The sequence below is a fragment of the Triticum aestivum genome, chromosome 3D (genome assembly GCF_018294505.1).
Source record: "Triticum aestivum cultivar Chinese Spring chromosome 3D, IWGSC CS RefSeq v2.1, whole genome shotgun sequence".
Classification (NCBI taxonomy): domain Eukaryota; kingdom Viridiplantae; phylum Streptophyta; class Magnoliopsida; order Poales; family Poaceae; genus Triticum; species Triticum aestivum.
In genome coordinates, this window is record NC_057802.1 from 17319716 (window position 1) to 17347416 (window position 27701).

General features: G+C 45.6%; 1 protein-coding gene across 1 annotated transcript; it reads right to left on the bottom strand.

The window, feature by feature from the left end:
- Positions 1-24967: 24967 nt before the first annotated feature.
- Positions 24968-26827, bottom strand: LOC123076937 (anthocyanidin 5,3-O-glucosyltransferase-like). The gene has a single exon (XM_044499096.1). It carries the CDS (start codon positions 26707-26709, stop codon positions 25150-25152), a length of 1560 nt encoding a protein of 519 aa, XP_044355031.1. The 5' UTR covers positions 26710-26827; the 3' UTR covers positions 24968-25149.
- Positions 26828-27701: the final 874 nt, after the last annotated feature.

A 27701-nucleotide genomic window follows, 5' to 3' on the forward strand; every position in this document is an offset into this window, starting at 1 on the left:
AATCCTCGTTGCCGAGGCTCTCCTTTTCCTCGGAGAGTGGGGGATAATTACTATCCTCCGAGTCTCCATATATGACCTGTTCATCGGGGCTATCTTGCCCGCTTTCTTGTTCCTCATGTTCGGGTCCTGCCTCATCAGGGTCCTTGCTGTCCGGAGTGTTATCATCTCCGGTGCCGGTGCTGTTTTCTCTTGAGCGACGTGACCGAGAGTGGTGCCGGGGGCGCCAATGTTCGGACTGTGTGCCGGGAGGTTTATCCTTGACTGGATCTTTCTTGTCATCGTCGAGATCGTTGTTAGGTGTGTCTACCATACATACGTCATACCAGGAAGTGGCTGTCCCGCGTCTAGCGGATGGTAAGTCCTGGTCTTGCCCCTCGTCGTCGTCCATACCATTGATGTCTTCGAAGCAGGTGTCCGGCGTGTTGTTGGGTCTTCGACCGTGGCTATGAAGTGGGTGGCGGGTGGGAGGCAAAACTCCCCATCGTCCGCCGTAAGTTTGAACCGAATATAGTTCGGTGGCGAGTCACCTGCCAGGGATAGGTTTTTTAGTGAATTTAGTACGTCGCCCATGGGCGAGTGTTGGAATACGTTTGCGGCGCTGAACATGAAGATCAATAACCGCTCGAGTTCGGTATCCGTGGACATGCAGGGTTCGGAACTTGTCGCCGGAAACGAGTCCGGGGTCCCGTTGATGCCGATATCGTATGAAGTGAAATCTATGTGCGGCTCCGACGCCGCGGGATCAGCAGCCTCCGTGATGGGGTTGAGTGTCCCATCTTCGGATGACTCAATCTGCTCCAGATCTAAGGCCGGAGTTGTTGCAGGAGCTATCTCCTGGATGGGGCCCGATGACAGGATTAAGCCATGCTCGTCGGGGTGAAGGGGAGCAGTGGCGCGGTCTCAAATCCTTTGAAGACCAAGTCTCCACGGATGTCCGCGACGTAGTTCAAGCTTCCGAATCTGACCTGATGGCCGGGGGCGTAGCTGTCGATCTGCTCCAAAAGGCCAAGTACGAAGCCGCCGAATATGAAGATTTGTCCAGGGAGGAAGGTTCCCCCTTGGACAGCGTCATTGTCGATGATTGAAGGGGCCATCGAACCTTTCGTCGACGGCACAATGGAACTCTCAATGAAAGCACCAATGTCGGTGTCAAAACCGGCGGATCTCGGGTAGGGGGTTCCGAACTATGCGTCTAGGATCAATGGTAACAGGAGATGGGGGACACGATGTTTACCCAGGTTCGGGCCCTCTCTATGCAGGTAATACCATACTTCCTGCTTGATTGATCTTGATGAATATGAGTATTACAAGAGTTGATCTACCACGAGATCGTAATGGCTAAACCCTAGAAGTCTAACCTGTATGACTATGGTAATGTGTATCTTTGTCCTTTCCGGACTATCCCCTCTGGTTTATATAGACACCGAGAGGATCTAGGGTTTACATAGAGTCAGTTACATAAGAAGGAATCTTCATAATTGGTTGCCAAGCTTGCCTTCCATGCCAAGTAGAGTCCAATCCGGACACGGCTACATTCTTCGGCCTTCATGTCTTCGCAGCCCATCAGTCCGGCCCATGGATAACAGGCCGGACGCCCGAGGACCCCGTAATCTAGGACTCCCTCACCCGCAACTACTAAAGATCATTATGGTAAAACCCAACCATAGCATTAAAGTATCAAGTCCCCTTTATCCCATGCGCAACAACCCCCTTACTGGGGTTAAAGCTTATGTCACTCTAGCAACCCACTATAAGCGAATCATGAACGTATTGCAACACCCTATAGCGGGAATCCTTCACGTGTGTGTGGCACGGAAGGCACCATAGGACAGCACCAAAATAAAACATACAACTCAAACCAATCTAGATCATCAATCAACCCAAAAGACAAAAGAAATCTACTCAAAACATCATAGGATGGCAACACATCATTGGATCATAATATGTGGCATAAAGCACCGTGTTCAAGTAGGGGATTACAGCGGGGTGCGGGAGAGTGGACCGCTTAAAAGAGATGATGAAGGTGATGAAGAAGGTGATGTTGATGAAGATGATCACCGCGGCGATGGTTCCCCCGACGGCACTCCACCGCCACCGAAAGAGAGGGGGAGAGGGTCTCCCCCTTGTGCTTCCTCCTCCATGGCCTCCCCCCCCCCCCTAGATGGGGAGAGGTTCTCCCTCTGGTCCTTGGCCTCCATGGTGATGATGGCCCCCTCCGGATTCCTCCTCCATGGCCTCTGGTGATGATGGCCCCCTCTGACAGGGTCCCAGAGAGGGACTAGATTTATTTTTCGTGGGTACAGAGGCTTGCGGCGGCTGAACTTCTGATCTAGGGTTCTTTTCGGAGGTTTGGGCATTTATAAGAATTTTTGGCGTCAGTCTCACGTCAAGGGGGTGCCCGAGGAGCCCACAAGCCGTAGGGGCGCCCCCTGACGGCTTCTGGCCAACTCGTTCACTTCCTGGCACAGCTACGGTGCTTCGGGGGCCTCTTTTGGTCCATAAAAAATCACCGTAAATTTTCAGCCCATTCCGAGAACTTTTATTTCTGCACAAAAAATGACACCACGGTAGTTCTGCTAAAAACAGCGTCAGTCCGGGTTAGTTCTAATCAAATCACACCAAAACCATCTAAAATTGTTGTAAACATGGCATGAATACTTCATAAATTATAGTTACGTTGGAGATGTATCAGATCCCTAATCGCAAACAGATCATCTAAGTAAACTGTATGTCCAATATTGCACACACCTTGATCTGGCTGACCGTTCCTGTTTTTCTGGCTCATCACAAACAGTTCGTATGGATCAACTGTATGACATGTATCACACACGCAACTCTAATCTGAATCGTTCTTGATGTCTCCGCCATCGCACATAGTTCGTCTTATTGGTGACGGCTTTATTACAACAATGTTTGCGGTTAATGCATCACCCACAGTTTGGTCGAAGGGTCTATGATTCACGTGTTGCGTTAGCAGCTAGCAGCATCCTGCAATAGTGATAGAAAGAACTTATTGTAATCTCCTCGTGGAGCTATTTGTTCCAAATTGATGTGCTAATTTGTATTGTGGTTAATATGAAAAATTGATCCATAATAATGTGGGGATGTATGTTTTCATCTAGTATCTAGTATTTTTCTTAGTACATTGTTCAACAAAGTATCACGATTTCCACAATAACGTGAAAACAGTTGAGATGCATGACTACATTGCTCACACTTTGCGTGAAATCTTCCAAAGCTTTCAAGAGGAAAGGAACTTTGCGTAAATATAAACAACTATACAGTTTCTTTGCTATAGACTAATATGGAACCTGGGAGTGGTCATATCCAAGTAAGAGACGATGGAGTTGAACTTTGAAGAAATTTCCTTATACAGATATGCATGAATTGAAAGGAGATGTCACAGCTTTACTCTATTTTCACACTTTCATAAGATGGAAATTGCCTCATACATCCATGCCTAGATGGAAAGGAAGGCGCTCCCTCTTAAAAGTGTGAAATTCATCGACGCAAGAAAAGTCAACCTTTTCTAGGGAGAGGTACAGATCTCAAAGCAAACAATAATCTAGAAATACCAATACACAAACACAAACTTAGATAAAAATTATCATATTGACAACTACCGAGGTCAACCTGATCTCCACCACCCACCCGGTTCTGAAGTTTTGGGAGATTAATACTGGAAATTAACGGAAGAGAGAAACACGACACGTGTCACTATGTTAGGGGGGCACACACCCAACACGCACCCCACTCCATCGCTCCATACCCATCCGCACCTCATACGCTCCCCTCCACCTTTCTGATCCAGATCCAACCACCTCACCCGAGAGCTACACAGAGCAGGCCCTTCTCTCGGCGGTCACACCCTCCCATTCGTCGACGCTCTCTCCTCCCTGCCGGGCAGATCCCCTCCCCCACGTCCACATCCTCCATCACCAACCTACCTCCCCGCCAGCGAGTAGGCTGAGCAGTGTACTCCATGGCCAGAGTCACTTCCCAGTTGTCATCAACCAGGGCAGACCTGATGGCGACCTCACCGGATCTAGAATCAACAACGCCCACCAGTCCATTCGACCGTAGTTTCCTCCCCCGCTCCCCCCGCTCCCCCAACCAGATCTAACACCGCAATCATCATTCCCTTCCTAGATCTATGTGTGGTCTCGACCAGCCTGTGCGTCCTCTGCGTCAGCTGGATCATGGCCATGTCATAAATGGGGAGATCAACAAGATCCTAACGATATGCTCCTCCCCGGGGTCAGATCCCAGCACTCCATGGCTCGTTGTGGCTGGATCTATCCATGGGTTCCTACAACAGCAATGACGAGGAAACCCGCATCACCTTCTAGGCTCCAAGTTGCTGCCACCGCTCATCTCCCTTCCCTACGGTGGTACTCGCTAGTTTGCATACCTCGTCTCCTGGTAAGCTCCGAGGAGGAGGCGATGCCTCATCTGCTATAACCGCGACCGCCTATTTCAACCTCAACCGTTGGGGATCTACGACATCGACGGAAGGTGTACCTCTACTCGTGTGCCTTTTGTGTGTACTATGAGCAATTTTGTGATATGAATGTGTATACCGTTTGCTACATTATGATCCCTTTTCTTATTATGGGCAAGATCTTAACTGGATCATGCATAACACTTACCATGTGCATATTACCTTTCCTGATGCATGTATATTCAAATTTGTAACGTTTAGAGCTTTGTGTTGATGCATCCTTAGAAATTTGTAGTATGTTCATGGTTTCTTACTGACCTTTTAGTGTTCTTAACTACAAGAAACATTGTTTTCACTTCATTTTTTAGTACCTTGTGCTTTAAGATCTTGTAGATTACTTTGGCACTCTATAACACTTTCGAGCACCTTGTAAATTAATTTGGCACCTTGTGCTTTACAGATTTTGTTAGTTTTAGCACCATGTAAGTAATTTTGCACTTTATTGATACTTTCCTAGATACTAGTCGAACTTTGATGATGTGTGTATATATGCAATTCCATACATCTAGTAATTTGGCACTGTCTTGCTAACTGGCATATTCTATATGTGTCCAAAAGTGTGAACTTTTATTGATCATATATATGTGGTAAATGGTTATGTTTTTACAATTAGGATTCGCCGACGATAGTAAATATGGTAACCATGACAGCTAGCTCGCCTCTAGCTATGCATTAAGCGGTGCTCTCGATCCAGTACCTTTGTATATGATCCAACACTTTCTTGTAATTCTGCGCCTTCTATTTAACACCTTTGTATATGTGTTGGCACTTGGTATCATCTCAACACTTTATCATCTGTGTACTAGCACTTTATGTATTGGCACTTTGTATTATCTCAAGACTTTATCATTTGAACAAACACTTTGTGTATTGCAACTTTAAATCATCTATTGTACATAATTTCATGTAATTTGGAACTTTGTTTTGTGGAAGCACTTTGGAATTTGGCATATTGTAATATGAAATTATTGTGATTATAAATGGCACTTTGTGATTGTTGTATAACCACACACTTTATGTATGAGGTGTGTATGAGAGAGTTCCCACGCGTACTCCTGCACATGTATGAATTGTAATTGGAACTTTTGTAAATGGCACTTTCCTATTTTGTGTGCTCAGAAAATACTATTTTCATAATTACATGGGTTCCAATGATTTTAGTTAATGATGGTTAATTCAGAAACATGTATTAACTTTTGTTATTAAGTGTAATGTTTGTCGCAGGCACCATTTAAATTTCAAGTGAGTTGGATGACAGTAGTACCCGTCTGGGTGACAATAGTACTACTGGTAGTCTGACAGTTGTACTAGTGCCAGGTGATAAGAATACTAGTGGTGTACATGACATAGACGATTTGATGAATTTATGTTGCAAAATGGGAATGGCTCTAGAGATCTCGAAGAAACATGTATGGTTTTGATAGGCTCAACTTGGGTAATGGTTGCTAGCATTATTTTTCCCACGGACATATACATATATGTATACGCTTTCAAGTCTTTGGTCACGCAAATACAAGAATGACAAATTCTTTATAACCAATCATGGTTCGGTGCATACGCTTATTCTCCAAATGGTAACATAGTGCAACCTTGACTCATATATATAAATCCGGGATGTTATATTGTTTCTTCTCACCACTGGATGTACGAGCCCTTTTATTCTTGGATAGGGAGACATCAGTATTGTTGTTAGACAGGAACACATCAGTGAGGACAGTATTGGAATTCATTGAAGCCTTGAGAATATCGAGCGCCTGCAAATAGATTAATTCAACATATCAACATAAGAAACAATTCATAAGTGCTTGAATAATTCAGCGAGTCTCACCTCTTTGTTACCAATCTTCACAGACTTCTCCTCGAGCACGAGGTCCTTTTGTTCCCTATTGAGCTTGGTTATCAGCACCACCGCGGATATGTTGGACATGGGGGTGATCGTGAGGTCATCCATGATAGTGTAAGTAACCAGGCCTTGCACGTGCCCGCCGCCGGCTATGATAGACCCATAGAGAGAGGAGTCACGTGCAACATCTGCCGCCATGCCCGTAGGCGCCAGCGCATGTGCAGTTACTGATGCATACTGTAGTGGGTAAGATGTCGCCCTGTGAACAGATGCCCGCATGGAAGGTGCCGCTGGGTGTGTTGTGATAGGGCGTTGAAGGAACAAGGGCCTACATGAGCTCAAGAGCGCCTCTTGCACGATCTTGCTGTGCATGTACCTGGTATCCATTTTCTCGGCACTATCATAGATGTTGGCCACGCCTACCCCATCACTTCGGGTCTGAAGTACCTTGGCTACAGTGCCTATGGGCATCGCTAGGAGGCTAAAGAGGAAGTCTACAGCCTCCTTTCCGGCCTCCGCGTACAAGACGCAATTGGCCTTCTTGTCGATGAGCAGCTTGAGGGTCAGTGCGGACGGGGCCAAGTTGATAGGGGCGGGAGGTGAAGACATGATTTTATGTTGAATGATAATTGGGAGCCCACGGCCTCATATATATATAAGGGAAAATATTATGTAATTAATGCATGTTGATAACTTAAAAAATGCAAGATATTTAATGACATTTATTATACGATATTCACCAAATACAAATAAGGAAAGAATTAATATGCAATTAATGCATGTTAATTGGTAAATAAAAAAGGTAATGAACGTAATTTATTATACAATCTTTACCTCATACAGATAAGAAAATAATTAATATGTATTTAATGCATGTTGATAGTTCCTCCAATCCTAAATATAAGTCTTTATAGAGATTACAATAAAAACTACAAACGGATGTATATAGACATATTTTAGAGTGTAGATTCATTCATTTTGCTGCGTATATAGTCCATATTGAAATCTCTAAAAAGAATATTTAGAAACGAAGGCAGTAAGTAATTATACAAATATGTTTAAATGTATTTATTACATAATATTCTCCTCATACAAATAAGGAAGGAAATAATACATAATTAATGCAACATGATAAATGAGGAAACAACACAAATAATTAATGATATTTATTGTAAATAATTTATTCTAGATTGTTTACATTCTAAGAATATTAAATTGTATACAAATTTAAAGTTGGCACACTTCATCCTTTGTTTACATTCTAAAAATAAAAATAACACTCCTTTCATTCAAAAATATAAGATGTTCTATTTTTTTCTAAATCAAGTGCATATAGATGTTTTAAATTTCAATCTGTTTGTTGTCCATGTTGAAATATCCAAAACATTTCATATTTGTGAATAGAGCGAGTACAAACAGCTGGTATTGAAAACAGAATCTGTCAAAAACAGAACAGGCTGTAATGATCTAGACAACTACCATACTTTTGCTACTCCAAAAATTCTGAAAAATTAGGAAAACATGGGAAATTTGTATATCAATCATCTGTATAAAATACAAGAATTTATCACGTTCTAGAAAGCAGATCAGTTATGTTACTAAGCGCAAAAGTTTCTGTTTTTTCACATAATCAAATCAACTATCATCCACACTATCCCAAAGGCTTTAGTTGGCACTTTATTAAAACGAAAGCTATAAAACAAGATTACTATAGTGGCTTAATCATGTGAACACACAAAAACAGTAGGGGTAAATGTTGGGTTGTCTCTCAACAAGCGCTTTTCTTTAATATCTTTTTAGCTAGGCATGATGATTTCAATGATGCTCGCATAAAAGATAAGAATTGAAACATAAAGAGAGCATCATCAATCACATGACAAGCACATTTAATTCTAACCCACTTCCTATGCATAGGGATTTTGTGAGCAAACAACTTATGGGAACAAGAATCAACTAGCATAGGAAGGCAAAACAAGCGTAGCTTCCAAATTTTCAACACATAGAGAGGAAACTTGATATTAGTGCAATACCTAGAAGCATATGTTCCTCTCTCATAATAATTTTCAGTAGCATCATGAATGAATTCAACAATATAGCTATCACATGAAGCATTCTTTTCATGATACATAAACATAGAAATTTTATTACTCTCCACACAAGCAAATTTATTCTCATGAATAGTCGTGGGAGCTGATAACCCACAAGTATAGGGGATCGCAATAGTTTTCGAGGGTAGAGTATTCAACCCAAATTTATTGATTCGACACAGGGGGAGTCAAAGAATATTCTCAAGTATTAGCAGCTGAGTTGTCAATTCAACCACCCCTGAAAGACTTAATATCTGCAACAAAGTATTTAGTAGCAAAGTAGTATGGAAGTAACGGTAACAGTGGCAAAAGTAACAGTAGCAGTTTTGTAGCAATTGTAGCAGTGGCAACGGCAAAGTAACATAGCAAAGATCAATATTGAAAAGCTCGTAGGCAATGGATCAATGATGGATAATTATGTCGGATGTCATTCATCATGTAGCAGTCATAACCTAGGGTGACACAGAACTAGCTCCAATTCATCAATATAATGTATGCATGTATTCCGAATATAGTCATACGTGCTTATGGAAAAGAACTTGCATGACATCTTTTGTCCTACCCTCCCGTGGCAGCGGGGTCCTAATGGAAACTAAGGGATATTAAGGCCCCCTTTTAATAGAGAACCGGACCAAATCAATAGCACTTAGTGAATACATGAACTCCTCAAACTACGGTAATCACCGGAAAGAATCCCAATTATTGTCACCTTGGGGTATGCGGATCATAACTCGTAATAGGTGTCTACAACTTGCAAGATAGGATCAAGAACACAAATATATTCATGAAAACATAATAGGTTCAGATCTGAAATCATGCCACTTGGGCCCTAGTGACAAAATTAAGCATAGCAAAGTCATAGCAACATCAATCTTAGAACATAGTGGATACTAGGGATCAAACCCTAACAAAACTAACTCGGTTACATGATAAATCTCATTCAACCCATCACCGTCCAGCAAGCCTACGATGGAATTACTCAATTACGGCGGTGAGCATCATGAAATTGGTGATGGAGGAAGGTTGGTGATGATGATGGCGTCGATTTCCCCTCTCTGGAGCCCCGAACGGACTCCTGATATGCCCTCTCGATGAAGAACAGGAGGTGGCGGCGGCGCCGTATCGTAAAACGCGATGACTCCTTCTCTCTGGTTTTTTTCCTCCCTGAACATGAATATATGGAGTTGGAGTTGAGGTCGGTGGAGGTCCAGGGGACCCACAAGGCAGGGGCGCGCCCTAGGGGGGCGCCCTCCACCCTTGTGGACAGCTGGTAGGTCCCCTCCGGTTGATTCTTTCGCCAATAATTTCTATTTATTCCAAAAATATTCTCCATGGATTTTTATGTCATTTCGAGAACTTTTATTTCTGCACAAAAATAACACCAAGGCAATTCTGCTGAAAATAGCGCCAGTCCGGGTTAGTTCCATTCAAATCATGCAAATTATAGTCCAAAAGAAGGGCAAAAGAGTTTGGAAAAGTAGATACGACGGAGACATATCAGGAGCAAACTCAACAAAATAACTATCATGGGATACTTGATTGGCATAATCAATTTGAGCATAAAAATCATGATGACAAGTTTCATGGATATCAATACTCTTTATAGCATACATGGCATCACCATAATCATCATAGATAGGAACTTTGTTGTCATAATCAATTAGAACCTCTTCCTAAATAGTGGATTCATCATTAAATAAGGTCATGACCTTTCCAAATCCACTTTCATAAATATTACAATAAGATCCAACACCCTCCCAAATAGTGGGATCATTAGTACATAGAGCTGACACCCTTCCAAACCCACTTTCATCAATATAATCATCATAAATAGGAGGCATGCTATCATCATAATAAATTTTCTCATCAAAACTTGGGGGACTAAAAATATAATCTTCATCAAATATAACATCCCCAAGCTTATGGCTTTGCATATCATTAGCATCATGGATATTCAAAGAATTCATACCAACAACATTGCAATCATGCCGATCATTCAAAGATTTTTTGTCAAACATTTTATAGAATTATTCTTCTATCAATTGAGCACAATTTTCCTTTCCATCATTTTCACGAAAGACATTATAAAGATGAACAATATGATGCAACCTCAACTCCATTTTTTTTGTAGTTTTGATTTTATAAACCAAACTAGTAAAAAAACAAGAAACTAAAACATTCAATTGCAAGATCTAAAGATATACCTTCAAGCACTTACCTCCCAGGCAACGGCGCCAGAAAAGAGCTTGATGTCTACTACACAAGTTGTTCTTGTCGACTTGTGTTGGGCCTCCGAGCGCAAAGTTTTGTAGGACACTAACAATTTTTCCTCAAGTGGATGACCTAAGGTTTATCAATCTGTGGGAGACGTAGGATGAAGATGGTCTCTCTCAAACAACCCTACAACCAAATAATAAAAAGTATCTTGTGTCCCCATCACACCAAATACAATGCTAAATTATATAGGTGCACTAGTTCGGCGAAGAGATTGTGATAAAAGTGTAGTAATAATAGTAGATATTGATTTTTGTAATAGGAACAATAAAAACAGCAAGGTAGCAATTGATAAAACGGAGCACAAACGGTATTGCAATGCTTGAAAATAAGGCCTAGGGTCTGTACTTTCGCTAGTGCAATCTCTCAACAATGCTAATATAATTGGATCATATAACCATCCCTCAACGTGCGATGAAGAATCACTCCAAAGTTCTTATCTAGCTGAGAACATAAGAAGAAATTGGTTGTAGGGTATGAAACCACCTCAAAGTTATTCTTTCCGATCAATCTATCCTAGAGTTCATACTAAAATAACACCAAGCTATTCTTTCTGATCGATCTAACCAAGAGTTCATACTAAAATAACACCATATGATACACATCAGCCAACTTTAATGTCACCTAGATATATACTCCAATGTCACCGCGAGTATCCATGAGTTGATTATATGATATGCATCAAACAATTTCATATTCATAATACTCAATCCAACACAAATAACCTCAAAGAGTGCCCCAAGAATTCTACCGGAGAAACAAAGACGAGAACGTGCATCAACCCTAAGCATAGATTACCCCAATGTCACCTCAGGAATCCGCGAGTTGAGTGCCAAAACACATATCAAGTGAATCAATACGATATCCCATGGTCACCATAGGTATTCATAGCAAGACATACATCAAGTGTTCTCCGATCCATAAAAGTATTCAATCCAATAAAAACGAAATCTCAAAGGAAAAACTCAATTCATCACAACAAGATAGAGAGGGGAAAATACCATATGATCCAACTATATTAACAAAGCCCGCGATACATGAACATCGTGCCATCTCAAGAACACGAGAGAGAGAGAGAGAGAGAGAGAGAGAGAGGGAGATTAAACACATAGTTACTGGTACAAACCCTCAACCCCGAGGGTGGACTACTCCCTCCTCATCATGGTGGCCGCCGGGATGATGAAGATGGCCACCGGTGATGATTTCCCCCTCCGACAGGGTGCCGGAACGGGGTTTACATTGTTTCTTCGTGGCTACAAAGGCTTGCGGCGGCGGAACTTCTAATCTATCGACTCCCCTAGGGTTTTTGGAATATTTGGCAATTTATGGGGTGAAGAGGCGGTGCGGGAGGCCACCGAGGTGGGCACAACCCACCTGGGCGCACCCTGGTGGGTTGTGCTCCCCTCAGAGCCCCCACTGGTAATTCTTTGGCCCACCGCGTGTCTTCTGGTTCAGAAAATTCTTCAAAAAGTTTCACTGCGTTTGGACTCCATTTGGTATTGATTTTTTGCGAAGTAAAAAACAAGCAAAAAATAGCAAGTGGCATTGAGCACTATGTCAATAGGTTAGTCCCAAAATGATATAAAGTTCCTATAAAATGATTGTAAAACATCCAAGAATGATAATATAACAGCATGGAACAAGCAAAAATTATAGATATGTTGGGGACGTATCAGGGTCCCAGCTATCAGGGGGATATTTTTTCCGCGTAATAAGGAAGCAGTTGCATGAGTCCGTCCATGGACCTGGTGCATCCGTACTGTCAGTCTCTCCACGTACAGTCCTCTTTCGATGACTTTGTTGACCACGCCGCGCCGAACGCACCAAGGCGGTGGACGACAGCGAGTCCCCGGATGGGAACGAACGGGAGATGGGAAGACGCAACAGTGGAGTCGCAGACGGAGAGGAGTACGAGGGTTAACTGGTTCTGGTGCGACGTGGGGCTGCAGTCGGTGAAGAACAACAGGAGGTGTAGAGGGATGGCTTGTCGGCGGTAGGGTAATGCCTCGCAGCGAGGCATGCTAAGCAGAGACGCTAGCTGCCGAAAGCGGGAGCAGGCGCTCCCGACGGCGCTGGTGGAAATAAATGAGAGATTGAAGATGCATGTCGGTCGTTGGATGTAAATCCAATGGCTGTGGATGTTAGAATCATTTGTTGACTAAATTGACTACGCCTTGCATAGGCTTCAACATATTGGCCCACATGTCAGCCTCAAAAAATGTGGCACATACAACCCATTTTAAAAAAAAATACAGTCCTTTGTTGTGCTGGGTGAACAAATAATACAACGTCTATGTGGCTCATTTAATATATTTTTTGAGAAATCATAACTCATTTGCACTTTCTTTAAATACACCAATTTACTGGGTTGCTTGTAAATATAATGTTGAGTTGGACGGAACAATGTTCTTCTCTTTCTCTGTTTCTGCAGGTGAGCGCTTAGCCATGGCATGATCTCGCCACTTCTCCCAGCGACGTAGCTCGGTTGTCTGCAATTCTGTAGTTCCCTTTCTTCTCTAAGATTTCTTACCCTTTGCTCCACGTCACTAAATTCCTAGTACATGCCATCTTTTACAGAGTACAGGCACGCATAGTGTTGCACATTCCCTGAGCACTATTTTTTTTCTTTTGGTATGCTTCGGTGAAGCTGTTGGCACGTCGGGAGCATTATCTATTATGGAAGGGAAACGTTTCCCTCCTGACGACCGGCCGACGCTCGGCCGATCTCGCTTGGTGGGCCTCAGCAAGACACCCTTTCCTTATATCTTCCACACCGCACCTTTTTTCTTTCTTTTCTTTTGCTTCTTCCTATCGCTGCTTCTTCCTCTCACCTTATGCACTGCAGGGTGAGCTCGTCAGCACCAACGGCGTGACCTCCTGCTACTTCTGCGAGTAGCTTCGACCGCCACCGCTGCAAGCATCTGCTGCCCACGCACCTCAAACTGCACCCCCATCGATGCTACAACAGATCTTTTGACGGACCGGTGACATTTTTCCCCTGGGCACCTTCCCCCTCTCTTCGCAGCACCTTCTCCTGCCATGGTTACTGAACGACGGCGGTAAGCTGCATCTTACAAGATGGTGCACAACCGCGACACATACAGGGGTGCTGGAACCAACATGTTGTTTTGCTGCAACCAGGAAATCCAGAGCTGGAATCAGCATGTAGTTTTGCTTCATTGCCTGAGTGTTTTCTGCGGCGACGATGGCGGATGTCCCCATTTGTTACAACCAACAAATGCAAAACCTTCTACCGGCGAGATTTTTTGCTATCACGGCGACCGGTGCAAGTAGCGATCAGGAGGCGGTTTGCAGCATACGGTCTGTTCCGGGCGAAGCCTGAGCTGGAACTAGCTTTGCGTTTTGCTACAACCGGCAAATCCAGAGCTAAAACCCGCAACCGTTTTTGCTGCATCGTCGAAGTGCTTTTCTGCTACGACGACGGTGAGCGCATGATTTGTTGCAACCAACAAAGGCAATAGCTTCTACCGGAGAGCTTTTTGCTACCATGGCGATCACAGAAGTAGCGACCAGGAGGTTTTTCTTTGAGAAAAACAATTTGTTCTGGGCGAAGCCAGGGCTGGAACCAGCATCTGGGTTTGCTACAAACGGCAAATTCAGAGCTGGAACTAGCATCTAGGTTTGCTGCATTTGTTTCGAGTGTTTTCTGCGGTGGCGACGGTGGACGACCTCATTTGTTGCAACCGACAAAGCTAAAAGCTTCTGCCGGTGAGATTTTTTGCTATGGTGGAGCGACGCCCGACGATGGTGACCATGAACGACTTCTGATGGTGAGGATGAGCTATAAAAGCGATGGCGGATGCCATGGGGTGGCTGGATGCGGCGGCCACAGACGCAGGGACTTCGCCGCCCGCACTGGGACGGGGGGACGAGCGCATGGTGCTGCGGCCGAAGGGGACGATGATGCGCCGCACTCCGATGTCTTGCCGGAGATGCGAGGTGCTGGTCCGCGGAGGGTTGACCAGGGGCGGGGCGGTTGGGGTGATGGAGTTTGCGAGAGGAGAGGGACGACCCCGAGGACCCACTGTGGGGCGCGGGGGAGAGCGGCGGCCACCATGGGGGGCCATCGAGCGGACAGGAATAGTAGAACGGGGGAAGGAAGAAGGCGACCTGGATGGATGAGAGGATCTAATGGCTCGGGGTGGCCCAATTTGACAGCTGGGGCACGACTGGCCCAAACTTTGGGTCGTTGCGCCGGTGCCTATAAGTCGCGAAGGCAAAAGCTTCTACCGGAGAGCTTTTTTGCTACGATGGCGATCACAGAAGTAGCGACCAGGAGGTTTTTCTTTGAGCAAAACAATTTGTTCTGGGCGAAGCCAGGGCTGGAACCAGCATCTGGGTTTGCTACAACCAGCAAATTCAGAGCTGGAACAGAAGGAAATATGCCCTAGAGGCAATAATAAAGTTGCTATTTATATTTCCCTATATCATGACAAATGTTTATTATTCATGCTAGAAATGTATTAACCGGAAACTTAGTACATGTGTGAATACATAGACAAACAGAGTGTCCCTAGTATGCCTCTACTTGACTAGCTCGCTAATCAAACATGGTTAAGTTTCCTGACCATAGACATGTGTTATTATTAGAGAATGATGTGATGGACAAGACCCATCCGTTAGCTTAGCATTATGATCGTTTAGTTTTATTGCTATTGCTTTCTTAATGACTTATACATATTCCTCTGACTATGAGATTATGCAACTCCCGAATACCGGAGGAACACTTTGTGTGCTATCAAACGTCACAGCGTAACTGGGTGATTATAAAGATGCTCTACAGGTGTCTCCGATGGTGTTTGTTGAGTTGCCATAGATCAAGATTAGGATTTCTCACTCCGAGTATCGGAGAGGTATCTCTGGGCCCTCTCGGTAATGCACATCAATATAAGCCTTGTAAGCAATGTGACTAATGAGTTAGTTACGGGATGATGCATTATGGAACGAGTAAAGAGACTTGCCGGTAACGAGATTGAACTAGGTATGATGATACCGACGATCGAATCTTGGGCAAGTAACAGACCGATGACAAAGGGAATGACGATTGTTATGCGGTTTGACCGATAAAGATCTTCGTAGAATATGTAGGAGCCAATATGAGCATCCAGGTTCCGCTATTGGTTATTGACCGGAGATGTGTCTTGGTCATGTCTACATAGTTCTCGAACCCGTAGGGTCCGCACGCTTAAGGTTCGATGACGATTTGTATTATGAGTTATGTGATTTGATGACCGAATTTTTTTCCCAAATGAGATCACGGACATGACGAGGAGTCTCGAAATGGTCAAGAGGTAAAGATTGATATATTGGAAGGTTATATACGGACACCTGAATGGTTCCGATAAGGTTCGGTGATTTTCGGAGTACCATGAGGCTACCGGGACCCCCCGGGAAAGTTATTGGGCCTAATGGGACTTAGTGGAGGAGAGGAGAAAGGCCACAGGAGGTGGGGCGCGCCCCCTTGCCCCAATCCGAATTGGACAAGGGGAGGAGGCGTAGCCCCCCTCTTTCCTTCTCCCTCTCTCTCCCTTCCCCTTTCCCCCTCTCCGTTGGAAGGAAAGGGGGGCCGAATCCTACTAGGAATGGAGTCCTAGTAGGACTCCCCCCCCCCCATGGCGTGCCCCCCTTGGCCGGCCACCTCCTCCTCTGCCCCTTTATATACGGAGGCGGGGGGGCACCCCAAAGACACAACAAACAATCTCTTAGCCATGTGCGGTGCCCCCCTCCGCAGTTTAACACCTCGGTAATATCATCGTACTGCTTAGGCGAAGCCCTGCGCCCGTAACTTCATCATCACCGTCGCCACGCCGTCATGCTGACAGATCTCTCCCTCGTCCTCAACTGGATCAAGAGCTCGAGGGACGTCATCGTGCTGAACGTGTGCTGAACACGGAGGTGCCGTACGTTCGGTACTTGGATCGGCTGGATCGTGAAGATGTTCGACTACATCAACCGCGTTACTAAACGCTTCCGCTTTTGGTCTACGAGGGTACCTGGACACACTCTCTCCTCTCGTTGCTATGCATCTCCTAGTTAGATCTTGCGTGATCGTAGGAATTTTTTTGAATTATTATGTTCCCCAACAGTGGCATCTGAGCCAAGTCTATGCGTAGATGATATGCACGAGTAGAACACAAAGAGTTGTGGGTGATAATAGTCATACTGCTTACCAGCAACGTCTTACTTTGATTCGGCGGTATTGTTGGATGAAGCGGCCCGGACCGACATTACATGACCGTGTTCATGAGACTGGTTCTACCGACGTGCTTGTTGGGTGTCTGTTTCTCCAACTTTAGTTGAATCGAGTTTGACTACGGCCGGTCCTTGTTGAAGGTTAAAACAACATACTTGACAAAAAATCATTGTGGTTTTGATGCGTAGGTTAGAACGGTTCTTGCTAGAAGCCCATAGCAGCCACGTAAAACTTGCGACAACAAAGTAGAGGACGTCTAACTTGTTTTTGCAGGGCATGTTGTGATGTGATATGGTCAAGACGTGATGAGATATAATTTGTTGTATGAGATGATCATGTTTTGTAAAAGTTAACGGCAACTAGCAGGAGCCTTATGGTTGTCGCTTTATTGTATGAAATGCAATCGCCATGTAATTGCTTTACTTTATCACTAAGCGGTAGCGATAGTCGTAGAAGCAATAGTTGGCGAGACGACAACGATGCTACGATGGAGATCAAGGTGTCAAGCCGGTGACGATGGAGATCATGACGGTGCTTTGGAGATGGAGATCAAAGGCACAAGATGATGATGGCCATATCATGTCACATATTTTGATTGCATGTGATGTTTATCCTTTATGCATCTTATTTTGCTTAGTACGTCGGTAGCATTATAAGATGATCCCTCACTAAATTTTAAGGTATAAGTGTTCTCCTTGAGTATGCACCGTTGCTACAGTTCGTCGTGCCGAGACACCACGTGATGATCGGGTGTGATAAGCTCTACGTTCACATACAACGGGTGCAAGCCAGTTTCGCACGTGCAGAATACTCGGGTTAAACTTGACGAGCCTAGCATATGCAGATATGGCCTCGGAACACTGAGACTGAAAGGTCGAACGTGAATCATATAGTAGATATGCTCAACATAGTGATGTTCACCATTGAAAACTACTCCATCTCACGTGATGATCGGACATGGTTTAGTTGATATGGATCACGTGATCATTTAGATGACTAGAGGGATGTCTATCTAAGTGGGAGTTCTTTAGTAATATGATTAACTGAACTTTAATTTATCATGAACTTAGTACGTGATAGTATTTGCATATCTATTTTTTTGTAGATCATTGGCCCGTGCTACCGTTCCCTTGAATTTTAATGCGTTCCTAGAGAAAGCTAATTTGAAAGATGATGGTAACAACTACATGCACTGGGTCCGTAACTTGAGGATTATCCTCATTGCTGCACAGAAGAATTACGTCCTGGAAGCACCGCTAGGTGCAAGACCCGCTGCAGGAGCAACTCCAGACGTTATGAACGTCTGGTAGAGCAAAGCTGATGACTACTCGATAGTTTAGTGTTCCATGCTTTATGGCTTAGAATCGGGACTTCAAAGACGTTTTGAACGTCACCGAGCATATGAGATGTTCCAGGAGTTGAAGTTAATATTTCAAGCAAATGCCCGAGTTGAGGGATATGAAGTCTCCAACAAGTTCTACAGCTGCAAAATGGAGGAGAATAGTTCTGTCAGTGAACACATACTCAGAATGCCTGGGTACCACAACCACTTGACTCAGCTGGGAGTTAATCTTCCTGATGATAGTGTCATTGACAGAGTTCTTCAATCACTGCCACCAAGCTATATAGGCTTCGTGATGAACTATAATATGCAAGGGATGGAAAAGACAATTCCCGAGCTCTTCGCGATGCTAAAGGCTGCGGAGGTAGAAACCAAGAAGGAGCATCAAGTGTTGATGGTTAACAAGACCACTAGTTTCAAGAAAAAAGGCAAAGGGAAGAAGGGGAACTTCAAGAAGAATAGCAAGCCAGTTGCTGCTCAAGGGAAGAAACCCAAGTCTGGACCTAAGCCTGAGACTGAGTGCTTCTACTACAAAGGGACTGGTCACTGGAAGCGGAACTGCCCCAAGTATTTGGCGGATAAGAAGGATGGTAAAGTGAAAGGTATATTTGATATACATGTTATTGATGTGTACCTTATTAATGCTCGTAGTAGCGCCTGGGTATTTGATATTGGTTCTGTTGCTCATATTTGCAACTTGAAACAGGGGCTACGGATTAAGCGAAGATTGGCTAAGGACGAGGTGACGATGCGCGTGGGAAATGGTTCCAAAGTCGATGTGATCGCCGTCGGTACGCTACCTCTACATCTACCGTCGGGATTAGTTTTAGACCTAAATAATTGTTATTTGGTGCCAGAGTTGAGCATGAACATTATATCTGGATCTTGTTTGATGCAAGACGGTTATTCATTTAAATCAGAGAATAATGGTTGTTCTATTTATATGAGTAATATCTTTTATGGTCATGCACCCTTGATGAATGGTCTATTTTTGTTGAATCTCGATTGTAGTGATACACATATTCATAATATTGAAGCCAAAAGATGCAAAGTTAATAATGATAGTGCAACTTATTTGTGGCACTGTCATTTAGCTCATATTGGTGTAAAGCGCATGAAGAAACTCCATGTTGATGGGCTTTTGGAATCACTTGATGCTTGCGATGCCTCATGGGTAAGATGACTAAGACTCTGTTCTCGGGAAAAATGAAGCGAGCCACTGACTTACTGGAAATAATACATACTGATGTATGCGGTCCGATGAGTGTTGAGGCTCGCGGCAGGTATTGTTATTTTCTGACCTTCACAGATGATTTGAGCAGATATGGGTATATCTACTTAATGAAACATAAGTCTGAAACATTTGAAAAGTTCAAAGAATTTCAGAGTGAAGTGGAAAATCTTCGTAACAAGAAAATAAAGTTTTTACGATCTGATCGTGGAGGTGAATATTTGAGTTATGAGTTTGGTCTTCATTTGAAACAATGTAGAATAGTTTCGGAACTCACGCCACCTGGAACACCACAGCGTAATGGTGTGTCCGAATGTTGTAACCGTACTTTATTAGATATGGTGCGATCTATGATGTCTCTTACCGATTTACCACTATCGTTTTGGAGTTATGCTTTAGAGACGGCTGCATTCACGTTAAATAGGGCACCATCTAAATCCGTTGAGATGACACCATATGAACTGTGGTTTGGCAAGAAACCTAAGCTTTCGTTTCTTAAAGTTTGGGGCTGCAATGCTTATGTGAAAAAGCTTCAACCTGATAAGCTCGAACCCAAATTGGAGAAATGTGTCTTCATAGGATACCCAAAGGAGACTGTTGGGTACACCTTCTATCATAGATCCGAAGGCAAGATATTCGTTGCTAAGAATGGATCCTTTCTAGAGAAGGAGTTTCTCTCAAAAGAAGTGAGTGGGAGGAAAGTAGAACTTGATGAGGTAATTGTACCTTCTCCCGATTTGGAAAGTAGTTCATCACAGAAATTAGTTCCAGTGATTTCTACACCAATTAGTGAGGAAGCTAATGATCATGATCATGAAACTTCAGATCAAGTTACTACCGAACCTCATAGGTCAACCAGAGTACAATCCGCACCAGAGTGGTATGGTAATCCTATTCTGGAGTTCATGTTACTTGACCATGACGAACCTATGAACTATGAGGAAGCGATGATGAGCCCAGATTCCGCGAAATGGCTTGAGGCCATGAAATCTGAGATGGGATCCATGTATGAGAACAAAGTGTGGACTTTGTTTGACTTGCCCGATGATCGGCAAGCCATAGAGAATAAATGGATCTTCAAGAAGAAGATTGACGCTGACGGTAATGTTACTGTCTACAAAGCTCGACTTGTTGCGAAAGGTTTTCGACAAGTTCAAGGAGTTGACTACGATTAGACCTTATCACCCGTAGCGATGCTTAAGTCTGTCCGAATCATGTTAGCAATTGCCGCATTTTATGATTATGAAATTTGGCAAATGGATGTCAAAACTGCATTCCTTAATGGATATCTTAAAGAAGAGTTGTATATGATGCGACCAGAAGGTTTTGTCGATCCAAAAGGTGCTAACAAAGTGTGCAAGCTCCAGGGATCCATTTATGGACTGGTGCAAGCCTCTCGGAGTTGGAATATACGCTTTGATAGTGTGATCAAAGCATGTGGTTTTATACAGATTTTTGGAGAACCATGTATTTACAAGAAAGTGAGTGGGAGCTCTGTAGCATTTCTGATATTATATATGGATGACATATTGTTGATCGGAAATGATACTGAATTTCTGAATGGCATAAAAGGATACTTGAATAAGAATTTTTCAATGAAAGACCTCGGTGAAGCTGCTTATATATTGGGCATCAAGATCTATAGAGATAGATCAAGACGCTTAATTGGACTTTCACAAAGCACATACCTTGATAAAGTTTTGAAGAAGTTCAAAATGGATCAGTTAAAGAAAGGGTTCTTTCCTGTGTTACAAGGTGTGAAGTTGAGTCAGACTCAATGCCCGACCACTGCAGAAGATAGAGAGAAAATGAAAGTCGTTCCCTATGCCTCAGCCATAAGTTCTATCATGTATGCAATGCTGTGTACCAGACCTGATGTGTGCCTTGCTATAAGTTTAACATGGAGGTACCAAAGTAATCCAGGAGTGGATCACTAGACAGCGGTCAAGAACATCCTGAAATACCTGAAAAGGACTAAGGATATGTTTCTCGTTTATGGAGGTGACAAAGATCTCGTCATAAATGGTTACGTCGATGCAAGCTTTGACACTGATCCAGATGACTCTAAGTCACAGACTGGATACGTATTTATATTGAATGGTGGAGATGTCAGTTGGTGCAGTTCCAAGCAGAGCGTCGTGGCGGGATCTACGTGTGAAGCGGAGTACATAGCTGCTTCGGAAGCAGCAAATGAAGGAGTCTGGATGAAGGAGTTCATATCCGACCTAGGTGTAATACCTAGTGCATCGCGTCCAATGAAAATCTTTTATGACAATACTGGAGCAATTGCCTTGGCGAATGAATCTAGATTTCACAAGGGAACCAAACACATCAAGAGACGCTTCAATTCCATCCGCGATCAAGTCAAGGAGAGGGACATAGAGATTTGCAAGATACATACGGATCTGAATGTTGCAGATGTTGGGGAACGCGGTATTTCAAAAAATTTACCTACGATCACGCAAGATCTATCTAGGAGATGCATAGCAACGAGACGGGAGAGTGTGTCCACGTACCCTCGTAGACCGAAAGCAGAAGCGTTTAGTAACGCGGTTGATGTAGTCGAATGTCTTCACGGTCCAACCGATCCAAGTACCGAACGTACGGCACCTCTGTGTTCAGCACACGTTCAGCGCGATGATGTCCCTCGAGCTCTTGATCCAGTTGAGGACGAGGGAGAGTTCCGTCAGTACGACGGCGTGACGATGGTGATGATGAAGTTACCGGCACAGGGCTTTGCCTAAGCACTACGACGATATGACCGAGGTGGTAAACTGTGGAGGGGGGCACCGCACACGGCTAAGAGATGTCTGTTGTGCCTTTGGGGTACCCTCTGCCTCCGTATATAAAGGGGGGATGAGGAGGTGGCCGGCCTAAGGGGGCGCGCCATAAGGGGGGAGTCCTACTTGGACTCCTAGTCCAAATAGGATTCGCCCCCCCCCCCCACCCCCACCCCCACCCCCGCCCCCTCCTTCCTTCCACCGCAGAGGGAAAAGGGGAAGGGAGAGAGAGGGAGAAGGAAAGAGGGGGGCCGGCCCCCTCCCCTAGTCCAATTCGGTTTGGGCAAGGGAGGGCGCGCCCCTCTCATGTGGCCTTTCTCCTCTCCTCCAATAAGGCCCAATAGGCCCAATACTTCTCTCGGGGGTTTCCGGTACTCCAGAAAAATGCCCGAACCACTCGGAACCATTTCGATGTCCAAATGCAACCTTCCAATATATGAATCTTTACCTCTCGACCATTTCGAGACTCCTCGTCATGTCCTTGATCTCATCCGGGACTCCGAACAAACTTCGGTCATCAAATCACATAACTCATAATACAAATCGTCATCAAACGTTAAGCGTGCGGACCCTACGGGTTCGAGAACTATGTAGACATGACCAAGACACATCTCCGGTCAATAACCAATAGCGGAACCTGGATGCTCATATTGGCTCCTACATATTCTACGAAGATCTTTATCGGTCAAACCGCATAACAACATACGTCATTTTCTTTGTCATCGGTATGTTACTTGCCCAAGATTCGATCGTCGGTATCATCATACCTAGTTCAATCTCGTTACCGGCAAGTCTCTTTACTCGTTCCGTAATGCATCATCCCGTAACTAACTCATTAGTCACATTGCTTGCAAGGCTTATAGTGATGTGCATTACCGGGGGGGGCAGAGACACCTCTCCGATACACTGAGTGACAAATCCTAATCTTGATCTATGCCAACTCAATAAACACCTTCGGAGACACCTATAGAGCATCTTTATAATCACCCAGTTACGTTGTGATGTTTGATAACACACAAAGTGTTCCTCCGGTATTCGGGAGTTGCATAATCTCATAGCCAGAGGAATATGTATGAGTCATGAAGAAAGCAATAGCAATAAAACTAAACGATCATTATGCTAAGCTAACGGATGGGTCTTGTCCATCACATCATTCTCTAATGATGTGATCCCGTTCATCAAATGACAACACATGTCTATGGTTAGGAAACTTAATCATCTTTGATTAACGAGCTAGTCAAGTAGAGGCATACTAGGGACACTCTGTTTGTCTATGTATTCACACATGTACTAAGTTTCCGGTTAATACAATTCTAGCATGAATAATAAACATTTATCATGATACAAGGAAATATAAATAACAACTTTATTATTGCCTCTAGGGCATATTTCCTTCAGCAGACCCGTTGACTAAGCCTCTCTCACGAGCAAAACATGATCAGCACCAAGACTCCATGGGTGTTTGAATCATTACTATGTAATCTAGATTATTGACTCTAGTGCAAGTGGGAGACTGAAGGAAATATGCCCTAGAGGCAATAATAAAGTTGTTATTTATATTTCCTTATATCATGAGGACCCCCTAGAGGCAATAATAATGTGACCATGAACGAGTTTGCGAGAGGAGAGGGACGACCCTGAGGACCCGCTGTGGGGCGCGGGGGAGAGGGGCGGCCACCATGGGGGACCATCGAGCGGACAGGAATAGCAGAACGGGGGAAGGAAGAAGGCGACCTGGATGGATAAGAGGATCTAACGGCTCGAGGTGGCCCAATCTGACGGCTGGGGCGCGACCGGCCCAAACTTTGGGCCGGCGCGCCAGTGCCTATAAGTCGCCATTATGGAATTGGTATCTTGGCAGGATTTCAGTAAATACACCTTCACACATCTCTCTCTTCAGTTCGTCGTCACACATCTTGGATGAAATGGAGTTGCCCGCGCGAAATGGTAACAATCAATTCCGCATGATCTCCGTCCAGGACGGTTCAACAGTCGATGGAATCTCCTGTCACAAAGGCAAAGCCATCGGTGAGTGGGTGGAGTGCGACAATGGCGATGGCGACGCTCCCAATTACCTGTCACCTCCACTTTTTCCTCTTCCTCTCTAGCATCGTCGTCGCACGGAGTGGGTGGAGTGGTCGCGGCCACGGAGAGAGTCCCAAATCCAAACAACAACACCACTGGCACCACGTCCGCCTGCCCGTCGTACCGCTGCGGCCACGCCGTGGACATCCGGTACCCGTTTTGGATCGACGGCGGGAAAGGATGTTCGAACGGCTCCCACTGCGGGTACCCGAGCCTCCGGCTGGAGTGCCGGCGCGACACGCCGGTCCTGCGGCTCCCGTCGGGCGACTACGCGGTGACGCACGGTGTCCCTGTTCGACCTGGGCGTGTTCTCCCGGTCCAACACGTGCCCGCTCGTCGGCCGCAACCTCACACTCCCGGACGGCTCGCCGCTGTCGCTGGCGGCGAGGGACGCCAACATTGTTGTGTTCTGTGTGTATTTCTCAAATGGAGCAATACACACAAGTTTGCATTTTTCTGTGTGTATGGAGCAACTCAAGTTTGCTGTTAACTAGTCTCAGATTTAGTGTGCGTATGCTTGAGTCCTGATCTTGTGCATTTTCTTATAGGAGTACGTACTGGCAAACATGATTTGGGCATTTCTAGTTTGATTTACAGATTCAGACAAAAGTTTACTGTCAAAATTGTCAATTTCCTTAACTGAATTTATATACTTAACTATTTACACTCTCAACTGAATTCTTACCAATGCTGAATTTTTTGCAGTATGTAGAAAAGAATAAAGTTGGACTACTAAAATCAAAGAAAATAGTCCATGAATTTTGTCATCTTGTCTCTGGAACAGCAAAAACATCACGCATCACTGAGTCCCATTCCTTCCCGAGTGCAAGCCCGATCCTGTTGGCTGGCCACGTCCGCCAAAAAATGGGCAAACGCCACCCGCGACGACCCGCCGTCGTTCCAAGCTGCCATGGCGTCTTCCTTATTCGCCGCGACCCGCGCCCTGAGCTCTCTGCCCTCCTCGGAATCCATGACAAGCCTTACCTTGGCCTCCACCTCGCCGGCCTTGACCAGCCCGTGCTGCCACCCGACCATCTCTACGGCGATCCCCATGTCCCCCACCATGAACAGCTTGTTCATCTTCTGCTCCGCGTACAGCGGCCAGCACAGCATCGGCACTCCCGCCGTGACGCCCTCCAGCACCGAGTTCCATCCGCAGTGCGTCACGAACGCCCCGGTGGCCTTGTGGCGGAGAACGTCCGCCTGCGGTGCCCACAGCTTGACGACGAGGCCACGGCCATTGGTGCGCTCCATGAACCCGTCCGGTAGGAGCGCGTCGATGTCCGGGTCGGCACAGGGGTCGAGCGGCTTCTCCGGGTCGTCGCTGACTGGGGCTCGCACAACCCACAGGAAGCGGTGGCCGGACTTGTCTAGCCCGACGGCGATCTCCCTGAGCTGCTCCTCGGAGTGGTTTCCTATGCCGATGCTCCCGAAGCAGAGGAACACGACGCTCCGGTCAGGTTGGCCGTCTAGCCAAGGGAGGCACTCGTGCCGCTCTTTTGCCTCGGCGACGGCGATGCTGCCGACAAATGGCCCGACGCAGTACACCGGAGGCAATACCCGGCCGAGGACACACCGAGGGTCCCTGAGAGCAGCCACCCCCCGAGCCTCCAATGACTCGAGCGTGTTCACCAGCGTGCCGTCGGCCTCCAGGATCCGGGGCAGCGAGGCCATCATCGCCTTATACTTGTCGCTCTCCGGGTCCTCAAGCAGTTCGGCCATTAGGTGTGAAGCCGGCATGGGTGGAAGGCCGAAGAGCTGGAGAGGGGTGTCTCCTAGCTCCTTGAAGCTCGTCCCGCCCTCTGCGAGAAGTGTCGGAAGCTGGGCGAAGGCGGCGAGGACGGAGGCGCTGGAGGTGAACAAGTTGTAGCCGGGGATCCCGAGCCTCTTTACCACGCCGAGCGCCTCGCTGGACAGCGAGTCGACGACCACGGCATGGACGCTCCGGGGGCGCATGGAGCAGAGGAAGTCGTGGAGGCGCTCGTTGTAGCGGCGTATGAGCTCGAGGTAGCCGGCGGGGAACTGCGTGTCCTGGGTTAGATCGGGCACGTCCTCCACGGTCGGGAGCGTGTGGAAGCGGACGGACGGCATGGAGGCGGCGACGCGGGACACGACGGCGCCGAAGGCGATGTCGTCCTTGACGGCGGGGTCGATGAGCGCGACGGAGACGGCGTAGCCGTGCTCGAGGAGGGGCGCGGCGAGCTGCATCATGGGGACGCAGTGGCTCACGGCGAGGCCGGGGTACAGAACGACCGTCTTCTCCATGCGTTGATGGCTTGAATGAAGCTTGGATCGATGGTTGTTTGTGATTTGTGTGGTGGAGCCTCTGCATCTGCAATGATTGAGAAGCATCGACTGGCCCTGGGCCCTGCAATAACGTTAAGCACCGGTGCAGTGTAGCAATCACACAGGGAAGCAAACCTGCTAGTGGCGTGCTTAGATTATCAAATTGACCTTCTTTTAAAATATGGTGTTGTTTTGCATTTCCTGCTAGTCCATGCATCCGTCAGCTAGATTAGATGTGTGCATGTAGCAGTTGGATTTTTCTTTTGATATGAGCTACCTTGGCATGATGTACGTGTCTGTTCTTCACTCACGGTCAGGATTCAGCAAAGGGGATAGCTGCATAGTGGATTAAAGTAACAAGTTTTGGTGTTCCCTCTTCTCTGAACGTGGCAACTCTGTGATTCTGTAGTTAGTTTTTGTTCGATGAATTGTTGTTAGAGCGTAGCTGGTGCGGCTTCGAACTGTGTTCCCATAATGATTGTGTGTGTGAGTGGAATCGAGAGTTTACTCAAGTTTATCATAAGACTTCTAATGCTTGCAGTTTCTGAGCACTGAATTAAGTTTAGGTTGTCGCGTTGCTCTAGTGTAGTAGTCATCTAAACGCTTTTATATTAGTTTGCAGAGGGAGTATTTCTTTTTGAGCTTTGACTCTGCTCACGAGGTGAATTTGAGCACTAAATTCATCTTTTCAACGATATGTATCTCCAGGATCAGTATCCCAGCTCATAGATTTCTGAATGCAGAGTACTTCAGTACTTATATTTTCTCGTTATAAAATAAATCGTGAAAATCCTCCTATGTTCTGTTGCCCCGCAGATCTTTAAGCTGCCTCCGTTTCGAGAAAATTGCGGCCAGGAAGGTGTTGACGAATGGTCGCTGGATGCAAGGTTTGCAAAGGATGAGCAATAAGGATCAGCTAACACAATTCGTCAGGCTATGGGAGGACGTGCAGATCGTCACCCTCACTGAAGCAAAGGACACGATCGGCTCGTCACTAAAGGCCAAATGGCCAATGCCCGGGGACACACCGAGGGTCCCCGGGAGCAGCCACTCCCCGA

Excerpts from the sequence above, each read along its gene's own strand:
- LOC123076937 (XM_044499096.1), bottom strand. The coding sequence starts at position 26,709 with ATGCTTCTCAATCATTGCAGATGCAGAGGCTCCACCACACAAATCACA.